At 46.2% G+C, this 13,702-nt stretch overlaps 1 protein-coding gene across 2 annotated transcripts in view; it reads right to left on the bottom strand.

Moving 5' to 3' along the window:
• YEATS2 (YEATS domain containing 2) overlaps nucleotides 1-13,702 on the bottom strand; it is a 1,326,518-nt gene that overhangs the window by 197,216 nt on the left and 1,115,600 nt on the right. For both annotated transcript variants that reach the window (XM_078665556.1, XM_078665557.1), the window contains exon 27: nucleotides 3,596-3,822. In XM_078665556.1, the coding sequence (XP_078521682.1) occupies nucleotides 3,596-3,822 (227 nt within the window). The remainder of the gene's footprint in view (nucleotides 1-3,595; nucleotides 3,823-13,702) is intronic.

The following is a 13,702-nucleotide window of genomic DNA, read 5'->3' as shown; positions in this document are numbered from 1 at the left end:
GTCTGGCGAGGTATCCAGACCACTGGCATCCCCAAGTCAACCTGTCCAGTCTTCCTGGGACTGACACTCCCATGTCAGAGGGTCCTCAGACCCCTCCCAATACTCCTCGTCACCCATCTCCTGAAATTCAGGGGGGTCAAATGATGGGGCCGGTTCGTTGAAGTAGAATTCTCCAATCGGCGTCGAAAGCGGCACCCAGTGGCGCCATTCCGACGCCGGAACCAGATCGAGGGAGGCATCGGGGATGACGCCGCCCGAAGACGGCGCCGACCCGGATCCGGATCCAGTGGGGGCCTGCGGCGCCGGGCCCGAAAGCGCCAATGGCACCGGGCCGAAGCACCCGACGGCGTCGGGGCCGAAGCCCCCGGCCCGCTAGGACCCCCAGACGCGTCCGCTGGGCCCGAAGGCGCCGCGGAGCCCTTGGAGGAGTGAGGGACCTTATGGCCATGAGGAACCGCTCGATCTCCTTCGGCGTTGCGCAAGGCCCAGGGACCGGAGGGTATGGGGCCGGACGCAACGCCCGCGACTCCGACGAAGCCGCGTGGGCGGTGTCACCCAAACACCCGGCCGCGTCGCGCGAGCGTCGGAGGGAGTCGGAAGAGCGATGACGTCTCTTCGACTTCTTGTGCTTACCTGACGACTTCGACCCGGAGGAGTGATGTCGACTCCCGGAGCTATGATGGCTCCGATCCCGCGACCTGTCCCTCGACCTCCGTCCGGACCGGGACCTCTCGCGGCGCGGGGCCGACTGCCGGAGTTCGAGTCGCTTGCGGGACCGCTTCCGCCTAGCTTTCGAAGTCAGGGCCCGGCAGTCGGAACAGGTCTTGTCGTCGTGGTCGACGCCGAGACAGTGGAGACACCGACGATGTGGATCGGTAACCGACATCAGCCGGTCACAGTCCTCACAGGGTTTAAAACCAGGCATCCCTATCGGCACCGTTCGGAGTCGAAGACTCAAAAAATTATCAAAAGGGATCAAAAAAGTTTAGTAAAAAAATGACTAAGGTACCACTTTTTCCGGATCTGCGCTGCTGGCGCGGAAAAAGGAAGAAAGAAAAAAGAAGAACTGACGTCAGCACGCGAGGCGGCGTCTAAGTACTCTGACGACGTCATCACGGCGCCCACGACGCCGACGACGGACGCGGAGCCGCAGACGACGCCTACCGACGCGCAAGGGTACTGCTACGCAAAAATTTCCGGATCCAGTCTGACGCCTGGGGATATTCTAAGGTAAGGAATCTAATACTAACCTGTTTCTTTCAGATATATATATATATATATACACACATACACACACACACCAATAACATAAAATCTAATTATAAAACTTTTTCTATTATAAATTAAAACATTAAACTATTTAAAAATCTTCAAACTTACATTTTCCACTACAGTGAGTGCAACAGTAGGGAAAGTGTTGGATAGCGGAGGTGTAAAAATGACTAATCTCACTCCAGTGAGTTCAACAGAAGGGAAAGTGTCGGATAGTGGCGGGATAAAATTCACTATGCCTACTCCAATAATTGTAAAAGTAAGGAAAGTAGGGAAAGTGTTGAATAGCGGAGGGGTAAAAAATACTATTCACACTCCAGTGAGTGCGACAACAGGGAAAGTGTTGGATTGCAGAGTGGTAACCACTATTATTCTCACTCCAGTCAGTTCGAAATTAAAAACAAACAAAAATTTTAACAATACAAATATTTAAAAAACAAAAGAAATGAAAAAATATATAAATATGTTAATAATTAAAATACAAATGTATTTAATATTACATTAAAAAAAATAACATTGTAATGTTAAATACATATAACAAATACCTACAAATATTATATTAAATAAAATAAAAAATAATTTCCAAACAAATATTTTTAATTAGAAATTATTTATAAACAAAAAACATTAATTACATTAATTTACTTTTTTTATTTCCTACCCTATAACACCACACAATTCACAACTAATTTTTTTTAATGTACTTCATCAACATAATAACCAATTAAAGAAATATTAATTGAAAAACAAATTAACTCATACAAATTATTTCACTTCCCACACTTTACCCCTATTATCCCAACAACTTACAGCTAAAATGAAACTGTAAAAAAAAGTAATTACACAATTAAAACTTATTTCATATAAAAAACATACTATTTAGCAACTAATTATAAAGTAAGTAAAATTAATCTACTCCCAACACTGTACCCCTATAACAATAAAACCCACACACAAAAAATAAACAAATACCCTAATTATATATAAATTAATTATGTAATGGATCAATTGATTATTAATTAAACAAAAATTACTTCCCACCCGTTACCCTATAAACCCCACAACCTACACCTAAACTTAATTTAAAAAAGTACATATTTAATTTTCAACCTTAACTAATTATTAATTAAACAAATACTTCCCACCCTTTACCCCATAAACACCACAACCCACACTTAAAAAACCTAAAAAAATAAATCACACAATTACCATAATTAATTAGTTAATATAAATTAATATTTAATTAAATTACTTCCCACCCTTCACCCCTATAAAACCTGTACCTAAAAGTAATGACACAATTTCCCTAATTTCCTATCAATTAACATTAAGAACTAATTATTAATTAATAAAAAATGAATTACTTCCCACCCTTTACCCCATAAACCCCACAACCCACACCTAAAAAAATCACAATTACCATAATTATCAATTAATTAGTTAATATAAATGAACCACTAGTTATTAAACAAATTACTTCACCCCCTTTATCCCATAAACCACACAACCCACACCTAAAAAAAATCACAATTACCGTAATTATCAATTCATTAATGAATATAAAGTAAAACTTGTTATTAATTGTACTAATTACTTCCCACCATATACCCCTATAAACCCCACAACCTGCACTTAAAATTAACACAATTTCCATCATTAATTTTCAATCAATTAATATAAATCAACAATTATGAATTCATCAAAAATAAATTACTTCCTACTCTTTACCGCTATAAACCCCACAACCCACACCTAAAAACATAACACAATTACCATAATTAACGATAAATTAATTAATTAATATTAATTAGCAACCAATTAATTACAGATAAATTACGTCCCACAATTACCGCTATAAAATCTGAATTAAATAAATACAAAATAATCTTTAATTTATTGTAATCAAATTACTTCCCATCCTACTACCCTATAAACCCACAACCTGCTACGGAACTAAAAAAAGCAAAATGTAATTAAAATAAAATTCACATCTGCTAAAAATTAAACACATATATTAAAAAACAAACAATATTTATACAAAAATACCACACATTTAAAATATAAACTAAAATACAAAACTAATTAGAAAATCGATATTTTAAACATCTATATTTTTACAAACAATATTAAGGACTTCTATATTTTTAACAACTGTAATTCCAACTCGATATTTGTGTAAATCGACATTTCCAACTCGATATTCTGTCTCAGCACCATTTATACTTGTGATTTACGGCTTAAAACGGCAACCATGAAGTATTGAGCACAATGCAAATACGTTAGACCTTCGTAGACATTACAAACTCAACATGCTTCACTTTACCTTCTGAGCTGTGTTGCTGACAAAATCGATCGCCAGGGTGGGCTCTAAATAAAATTTCACGTCCTCAACCTTCTCCTTTTGCTCTAGCTTGATGTTGGCTTTCAATGGTTTCGTGACATTTACTATGTCTACTTCTTCGTCACCCTCGGGTTCCTTTTTAAGAATCTGTTGTAAATCCTCAAGTTTTCGGCATAGACTTTCAGCAGTCGAGTACGAAGATGGGCATTCTAAAATAAAATGAAATAACATTTTTCCTTCCTCTAAAACATTACAACAAAAGGCAAAAAATGCATAATATAATTTTTTTGAGTTAAATATAATTTGGAACTTCACAGTAGCAGCAATTAGCTGCCTGGTTTCAACTTTGGGTAAATGTTCCTGATGTCTGTAAACATGCACGTTTAAACTTGAAAGCAAGCAGTCTTATCTATCAAGGGATGATTAACACGGCACGATAGTCTGCTGTTAATACATTGAATGTGTCAGTAAACAGTGGCGTAACGAAACGTGAGGGCACCCTGCAAGATGTGCTGAAGGGGCCCCTCACACTCACATCAGTAGGGGCTGAGGGGGCCCCCTCCAGAATGGGTAAGCCTGGGGGGCCCCCCGCACCGAGTAAAATCAAAGACAGACCACAGAGATGCACAGCACAAAAGGGCAACGACCAGCGTTACTTGAAACGACAAGTGCAGGCTATGTCCCCACGTTTCTCAAAAGCACTTCAATAATGACTTGCAACATTTTAAGAACAAACATGATTGAACATTTTACAAAGTAAAAAAGCAATACTTCAGAAACAGTGTTGCTATAATATACATTAATCACTTGTTACTTAGTGATGAAGACACATTTCTAGAGTTTAGTCCGCTAACAATGCAACAAAATGCGCCTTGATGGTAGGACTATAAGTAGTAGTTGCTTAATTAATGATCTGCTGAAGTGAATAGCTAAAAATGTCCTATGCTGGAGCGCCAACATCCAACCTGTAATGGCTTGAAAAAATGTTCACTGCAATCACGCAGACTGCTCTCTATATTGCACATCCCTGGAACACGACTCTGGTGGACTTGACCAGTGTAATTACAAGCACAGACGTTTCGCACACATTCGAATATATGGCAATAAAGGACACACCCAGAACCAAATAATATGGAAAAAGTAGTTCATTAGGTTCCCCTCGTTATAGCAAGAGGTGACAGACAATTTGAGCCTTCAAAAGAGGAGTCATTAAGAACTGTCATCAGGTCAGTTTGATGCCGACAGTCTGCAATATAAGACTGGTGAGGCACTGCATATAGTGCCATCCATCCTAAGAGTGAAATTACTATTGTTAAATTCAGCTACGACGAAAGGGGCCTGATTCACAAGTGTAAACTTAGACCCGAAGTCTGACTGTACACCTGAAGTCTACGTTTAGACGTTAATGCTAGATTCACAGAGATAAAGTTCAATCAAAAGTTTAACTTTACTACTTTTTAGTATTCACAAAGGTAAGTTACTATGTGTAACATAACTAGCAGTAAAGTAACTTACCTTTGTGGAAACCGGAAAGTAGTAGAGTTTTAGTCTAACTTTACCATTGTAAATCAGGCCCTAAGTGGTTCTTAATCAAGCTTAAATTGTACACTAACCATATAGTAAATTCACTCACTCTATGTGCACAGTAATGGACATGAGAGCAACAATTTCTCAAGACAGAAACTTTAATGGATAGTTTTGAAAGGCTCCTTGAAGCATAGCTAAGAGACAGTGAAATGCTTAAGCACAAGTTGCTAAAATCCACAATCACTTTTTCTGAAAAATATTATGACTCCCACAGATAACTTACTTGAACCACTTCATAGGCATCACAATCAATCACAACATGTTTTCTTAACAAATCTCAATCACTAGTGTTAGATGGTACTGATGGGTGCAGACTATGGCATCTGGCAGCTCAATTGCAAATAACAGGTCAACAAATATGTAAGGCATCATGTGCACCAATGTCATCAGAGTTCTATTCCATTATCCACCCAGCCCCCATATATGTAATAATGTTCAAAAGGAGGAGTAAATAATAATACAGTATTCTTGCAAATGTCACTTGATCTATGTACACAGTGATTCAATACCCTCTTAGGGTCCAATCTAGTAAGCCTGTCTTCCTCTTTTGAGGGATGAGGAGGAAAAAAAACTTGGGAAATATTTAATTTGTGAAACATATATCTCAAACTCCACACCCGGCATAAAAAACAGATGATTTTACTTGCAGAACCTCCGTATTCTTATGGAAAACGGTAAGCAGAGAAGCATCAAGGTTCTTCAACCTTCCAACGTAAGACAAACACTATTAAAGAAACCTTTAAAAATCCGTGAACTACGGTCCCTTAAATAAAGAGCCTTGCTCTGGCAAAAACAAGTACGCTGAAATAGCATCTAAATAGCCCTCCATTGTACGAATAAGAACCTTTTCTGATTGGAAAACTTAAAACTGTAAAATGTGGGAGGTTTAATAGGAATACCATCAAGCTACAGACGTATTACACCTGCAGCAATAAACTACTCAGGTTAATGGTCTAAGAGCAGCCAAAAGAACACTCAATTTTTCTTACAGTAGACCTTAAGAAGAAAGTGCAAATCTCTGAAGTTCTGAGCTCAAAGGGTGAATATAATGCGATTTGGGTTGAACAACTTTCATCCATTCTGCGGTAGAATGTTCTCCCTTTAGGAAGTGGCCAAGAGGAATCGCAACAGAGAAATGCAAGGTACCATTGACGATCAGCATAATTCAGTGACGAGAATCACAAGCTTTGTGATGTGAAATCATGCTGATCACCTTTGGCATCAAAAGGGTAACAGAAATGCATAATGGACCAGTAGCACAAGTTACTACAGTAACGATATATCTGTAAGAGACATTAGTTAGTGATAGATTCCTTACCTTTTATATTCCCAGGCGTCAGATTGGACCCGGAAAGTTTTGCTTAGCAGTACCCCTGCGCGTCAGTAGGTGACGTCCTGCGACTCCGCGCCTGTCACTGGCGTCGTAAGTGCCGAGATGACGTCACGGAGAGTACTTGGGCGCCACCCATGCTCGCGGACGTCAGTTCTGTACATGACTTTCCGTGCCAAGAACGCAGAGCCATGCAAGATACTGACCATTGGTGCATAAAACTAGGGCCCTAAAAAGGGATGACCTTAACCCTAGTAATCAGTTCCCAGACGGGAAGGATGGGTGGGGCGGTAAGGAATCTATCACTAATGAATATGCTACTTACCAGTATGCATCTGTTCTTGGCATGTAGGGCTGCTGACATTCATATCTATAGCATAGATCGCCGCCTAGTGTTGGGTCCGGATGATTGCACATTGTTGTCCTGGAAGAGTCTTCGAAGTATCACGGGATAGGTGGCTCCTTCCCTGGACTACAGTGCGCATGGGCATCGACTCCATCCCCAGATTGTTTTTAGCCATTGTGGCGAAGATGGAGTGTAACAGTGTGGGCGATGACCATGATAAGAATAAGTGTAAATTCTGCAGCCGCTACAGGCGCCGGGGAGGAGGGCGGGCGATATGAATGTCAGCAGCCTACATGCCAAGAACAGATGCATACTGGTAAGTAGCATATTCAGTTCGAGGCATGTGGGCTGCTGAATTCATATCTATAGCATAGAATAAACAGCAGTCCCTCCATTAACGGCGGCCGCCTGTGCCAGCTGCAGATGTCTGAAAAGTGTCTTTAGAACAGCCTGCCCTACAGCTGCTTGCTGCTTGGAGTGCACATCTACACAGTAGTGTTTAGTAAATGTGTGTGGGGTAGACCATGTGGCTGCTCTACAAATGTCTTCCAAAGGGATATTACCAAGGAAAGCCATGGAGGCCCCCAACTTGCGGGTGGAGTGGGCTCTAGGGGGGACCGTTAAATTGCGCTTAGCATTGTGATAGCAAATCTGAATACACTTAACGATCCACCTGGCTATCCCTGCCTTGGAAATGGGGTTGCCTTTGTGCTGGGCTGAAAAGGCAACAAAGAGTTGTTGTGTCTTCCTAAAATCTTTTGTCCTATCGATGTAGTACATCAAAGCTCGTTTGACATCAAGAGTGTGGAGCATTCTTTCTGCCACTGTCTCTGGGTTTTGAAAGAACGCAGGCAGCTCAATGGTCTGATTGACATGGAACTGCGAAACCACTTTAGGAAGAAATTTAGGGTTAGTGCGCAGCACCACCCTGTTGGAGTGAATTTGTATGAATGGCTCTTGTACAGTGAGCGCCTGCAGCTCACTAACACGTCGCAGAGACGTAATGGCAATGAGAAACGCCACTTTCCATGTTAAGAACTGAATCTCACAGGAATGCAGAGGCTCAAAAGGTGGGCCCATCAACCTGGTGAGGACCACATTGAGGTTCCATACAGGAGCTGGAGGGGTCCTGGGAGGGATGACCCGTTTAAGTCCTTCTAGGAAGGCTTTGATGGCAGGCACTCTGAAAACGGAGAGGGGCTGCCGGTTTTGGAGATAAGCCGCTATGGCGGATAAGTGTATCCGAATGGAAGCATATGCTAGATTGCATTTGTAAAGATGTAACAAATAACAGATGATGTTGGGAATGGATGCATCTAGCGGGTTGATGTCGTGTTCAGTACAGTAGATGACAAACCGCTTCCATTTTGCTGCATAGCAAGCTCTGGTGGTGGGCTTTCTTGCCTCCCGTATGATATCCATGCATTCAGGAGGCAAGCCAAGGTAGCCAAAGTCTAAGATTTCAGGAGCCAGATCGCCAAGTTGAGCTGTTGCGGGTCTGGATGCTGAATGTCGCCATGGCTCTGCGTCAAAAGCCTGGGTGTGAGGTGCAGCCTTTGATGCGGTACCACAGAGAGTTCTAGAAACGTGGTGTACCATGGTTGGCGTGCCCACGTTGGAGCAACCAGGACGAGTGTCAGCGAGTGTTGCTTTAGCTTTCGTGCCACCAGCGGTATGAGAGGTGCTGGGGGAAAAGCGTACGCAAATCTGCCTGACCAGTTCATCCATATCGCATTGCCCTGCGACTGTGGGTGAGGGAACCTGGCGGCAAAGCTTTGGCATTTTGCGTTTTCCCTTGTGGCAAACAGGTCTATCTCTGGATGACCCCACTGCTGGAAGTACGGGCGGAGTACTGATGGATGTATCTCCCACTCGTGCATCTGGTGGCTGTACCTGCTGAGCAGATCCGCCATCTGATTGTCCTTGCCCGGGAGGTGTTCCGCCATGAGGAAGATGTTCCTCTGAATGGCCCACTTCCACATGCTCTGAGCTAGATGAGACAACTGCGGAGAGTGCGTACCTCCCTGCTTTTGAATGTAGTACATGGCCGTCATGTTGTCCGTCCGGATCAACACGACTTTGTTGCACAGATGTACTTTGAATGCCTTCAATGCCATGAAGATTGCCATCAGTTCTAAGTAGTTGATGTGCATCTTCTTCTGCTGCGTTGTCCATAGTCCCTGTACTGTGTAGTGGAGCACATGAGCTCCCCATCCCTGGAGAGATGCGTCCGTTGTCAGGATAATCTGTGGCACCGGCTCTTAGAACGGTCGGCCCTTGCAAAGGTTGTGTGGATTCCACATATGCAGAGAGCTGTATGCCCGACCGGTCACCAACACTAGGTCGTTCAACTGTCCCTGAGCCTGAGTCCACTGATGAGCCAAGCATTCTTGGAGCGGACGCATATGTAGTCTCGCGTGCGGGACTATGAAGATGCAGGAGGCCATCATGCCTATCAACTGCGTGAACACTCTCGCTGGGAGCGAGTGTTGCGGTTTGAACTTCAGGATTAGCGACCGAATGCTGTCGATCCTCACAGAAGTCGGCTGAGCCGTGGCTGCCAGAGTATCGATCGTCGCACCCAGATATTGCCGCACATGGGCCGGATGAAGGTGCGACTTGGGATAATTTAGTGAGAACCCCAGATCGTGAAGGAGGTGAATGGTGTGGGACATGTTGGCGGCGCACTGCTGGGCCGACTTCGCTTGGACAAGCCAGTCGTCCATTTGTGAACACCCTGGGTGCTGTGGTCACCCCGAAAGGCAGGACCTTGAACTGATAATGCCGACCCTGAATAGTGAATCGGAGGTATTTCCTGTGTGATGGATGCAGTGGAATGTGGAAATAGGCATCCTTGAGATCCAAGGTTGCGAGGAAGTCTCCCTGATTGAGCAACGGGAGAACTTGCTGCAGTGTGAGCATATGAAAGTGTTCTGATAGAATGTACTGATTTAGGGGTCTGAGGTCCAGTATGGGTCTGAGGGATCCGTCCTTTTTTGGGATTACGAAGTACAGGGAGTACACTCCCGTGCCTTCTTCCCCCACGGGCACGAGCTCGATAGCCCCTTTTTGCAGCATGACGAGTACCTCCTGCTGCAATAACTGCAAAAGCTCTCTGGACATAGGACGGTGTTTTGGTGGCATGTTGGGTGGAGTGGATGTTAACTCCAAACAATAACCGAACTGGATAAGTTTCCTGACCCACCTGTCTGTGGTGATGGATCTCCAGACGGGCAGGAACCGCTGGAGTCTCCCCCCGACAGGTGTAGTATGGTCGGGGGGCAGCGACAGGGCGTCACTGTTTGGTGGTGGCGGAGGAGCGGGAGTTGTTGTTTCCACGACCTCTGCCCTTGGTGCTGTTGCCCCGATAGCCGCCTCTACTCTGCTTGGTGTAAGAGGATTGTGCCCCACCTTTATTGTATTGCGTTTGCTGGGACATCTGCCTCTGGAAACACCTCTATTGCCTGAGCGACGAAAAGTGCTGCCCCGAAACTGCTGGGACTGGAGAGCCCCCATGGATTTAGCAGTTTCGGTTTCCTTTTTTATCTTTTCCAAGGTGGTATCCACCTCAGGACCAAATAGCCTATCGGGGTTAACTGGCTGATTGAGGATGGTAGTTTGTATCTCCGGCTTGAAACCGGAGATCGTGAGCCAGGCCTGACGTCTCAACATGACACTGGTGTTAATGGCCCTGGCCGCGGTGTCCGCTACGTCCAGTTCACACTTAATGGAAGCGTTGGAGATAAGCTTCCCTTCCTGGATAAGCATCTCAGCTGCCTCCTTATACTGATCTGGAAGATGTTGCAACAGGGTCTCTAGTGTGTCATAGTGCGCCCTGTCATATCGGGCTAGTAGCGCCTGAGTGTTAGAGATATGCCAGATATTGGCCGCTTGAGCCGCCACCCTCTTCCCTGATGCCTCCAGCACTTTAGACTCCTTGTCGGGGGGAGGAGCATCACCAGTGGTTTGTGAGTTCGCCCTCTTCCGGGCATTAGAGACAACCAGAGAGTCTAATGGCAACTGGCCTCTGATGTAGGTGGGGTCGCCAGGCGCCGGCTTATATTTTTTTTCAATCCTAGGGTTGACCACCCTGGCCCGTGTGGGTTCCTTAAAAATGTCTGTAGCATGTTTGAGAACCCCCTTGAGCTTGGGGAGAGTCTTGACAGTCTTTTCTGCAGTGGAAAAGGTATCAAAAAGGAAGTCCACTTCGATAGGGTCAGTGTGGTGGTCCACGTCGTGGTTTTTAGCCGCCCTCTCAATTAGAGCATTAAATGCAGCGGAATCCTCGGTAGGAGAGGTCTTGACAGCGTACACCTGAGGGTCCTGGGCAGTGTGCTGATCCCCTGTGTCACCTGCAACTGTCCATGAGTCGTTGTGATCCTCAGGATCAGTGTTGGCAGGAAAGCCATACTCCTCGTCATCACCATCCCCACCCTCCACATCCGAATAAGTGGGTGAGGGTGTAGCCACTCGTGGAGTCGGTGTAGCAAGAGGCTCCACCAGAACAGGTGAGTCCGCAGCAGGCTTCTTGCGCTTTAAAGGAATCGTGTAGGACTCCAAAAGCTGGGTTGCCGTGATCTTCCTCTTGTAGAGGGTGAGTTTCCCGGTGTCGGCATCGATATAGTGCTCCGACTGCTCCTCCACCGAGGGTTGTCGAGGTGTCAAGCTTCCAAGCGGCTGAGAAGGCTTGTGCGCCGTGGACACTGGGACGGGCCCTTCGGTGACCGACCGTGGAGCGAAGGCCTTCGGTGCCACCTTTGGCGGCAACGTAAACAGGAGAGGCGCCGAAGACTTTGGCGTCGTGGCAGCAGGCTTCGCGGCGGAAGCATCCTTCGGTGCGGACGCGGAAGCCTTGTTCTTGATGCGCTGAAGAGAATCCGACACCTGCTTCGTAAAGGAAGCGGACGGTTTCCTGCCGAATCGACGGCCTTCTGCGTCGACGGCTTCGGTCCGGCGGCCTTGACTACGGGGTGCGGGCCCCAGTCTTCGGTTCGATGCCCTTCGCCGATTTTGGGTCGACGGCCTTGACCGACTTCGACTCTGCGCCCTTGACCGACTTCGGGTCGCCGCCCTTGGCCGACTTCCCCGGGTCGACAGCCTTCTTCGGCTTCGGCTGCCCGGACGTGTCCGAAGACGAGGAGGCGGCCGGGGTGGCAGACGTCTTCAGTTTCGATGGCGTCTCAATCACTTTCGCTTTCGTCGACTCCGCAGAAGTGTCCGTAGCCGGGCCCATAGGCGAGGCCGTGGATGTGGGTGGAAGGTCTTGGGTAAAGCCGCGTGGCGATCCCTCGACCTGAGCCGTAGTAATTGTTAGTTCTGGGCCTAGCTCTTCACACAAGCTAGCTTCCGTGGCCCCGTAGGCCTCATTGTCGTCTCCTACCTCGTCGGCGACTTCTGTTGCCTCAACCACCTCGACGTCTGCGTCGTATCCGTAGTCGATCTCCTCCGCTGGAGGGGAAACTTGCAGATGAATCTCTTGCTCGTCTGCTTCTTCTCTGTCAAAGATATCCACCGGTGCCGGGGCCAACTGCCGGGCCTCCTGGCGCGCCACGCGCCGAAGTCGAATCGTCTTCTTCGATCGAAACTTGGAACAAGCCATACAGTTGGCTTCATCGTGGTCCGGCGACAGGCACTTGTTGCACACAAGGTGGACGTCGATGTGCGGGTACTTAGATCCGCACACGGGACATTTTTTAAACGGACTCCGTTCCATGATGTCGTCGTAAGTCTTGCTGTGTCGACTGGGCCCCGAGTACCGAAGAGCCACGCGACTCCTCTGGACGTCCGACTCGGGAACTGAGCCGGAACAGAGTTGGGACCGAACGCAAACAATACCGACGGTTAAGAGAAGGCCTTCGGGCCGTAAGAAAAGTCTATATCGATTCCGAACTGGAGATGTCGAATATACATCTGAACCCAATGGCGGAAAAAAACAATCTGGGGATGGAGTCGATGCCCATGCGCACTGTAGTCCAGGGGAGGAGCCACCTATCTCGTGATACTTCGAAGACTCTTCCAGGACAACAATGTGCAATCATCCGGACCCAACACTAGGCGGCGATCTATGCTATAGATATGAATTCAGCAGCCCACATGCCTCGAACCTAATGTCTCTTACAGATATATCGTTACACAAGTAGTAACTTGTGCATCTGAAAAAGACACATTAGTGATAGATTCCTTACCTTAGGATACCCCAGCAATATCAACCCCGGTGGTGGGTCTGCGAACAAGATTACACCAGAAAGTCACGGAGCACAGAACAGCCAAATAAGCCGTAACTTCGGACTTGACTGTCAAGGCAGTAGTGCTTGGTAAACGTGAGCAGCAACGCCAACTACCGACACACAGGGGACTGTTGAAGAAAAATTCTCTGGATCCAGTCTGACGCCTGGGGGCAATTCTAAGGTAAGGAATCCATAACTAATGGTCTCGTTCAGATATACTGGTGGCGACCAGTCTGCATTAGAAAACAAAATAGTAATAGTCGCCTCCGAAGCGACATTCATACTTGCAGACCTACGCTGTCTAGGGTACCGCGTAAAAACAGCTGAAGACTCTATAACTACCCTTCAGTCTTCTGCCGGGGTACTGGAGATGCGCGTCCAATAACTCCTGACCACGACTGCTACCTTAGAGGCTAAGTTGCAAGATTTTGAGGGGCATTCACGCAGGAACAATGTGAGAATTTTGTGGTTCCGGAGAGGGTGGAATGCCCTACTATAGACCTATTTTTGGAGGACCTAATAACGCAATTCCTGCAGCCCCGCGGACTCTCCAACTTCTTTTCGGTGGTGAGAGCCCATCGGGTCCCTGGAGGCTCACC

Source organism: Lissotriton helveticus, chromosome 11, assembly GCF_964261635.1.
Source record: "Lissotriton helveticus chromosome 11, aLisHel1.1, whole genome shotgun sequence".
Classification (NCBI taxonomy): domain Eukaryota; kingdom Metazoa; phylum Chordata; class Amphibia; order Caudata; family Salamandridae; genus Lissotriton; species Lissotriton helveticus.
The sequence above is the reverse complement of the archived record's forward strand: the minus strand, read 5'-3'. Positions and strand labels throughout refer to the sequence as shown.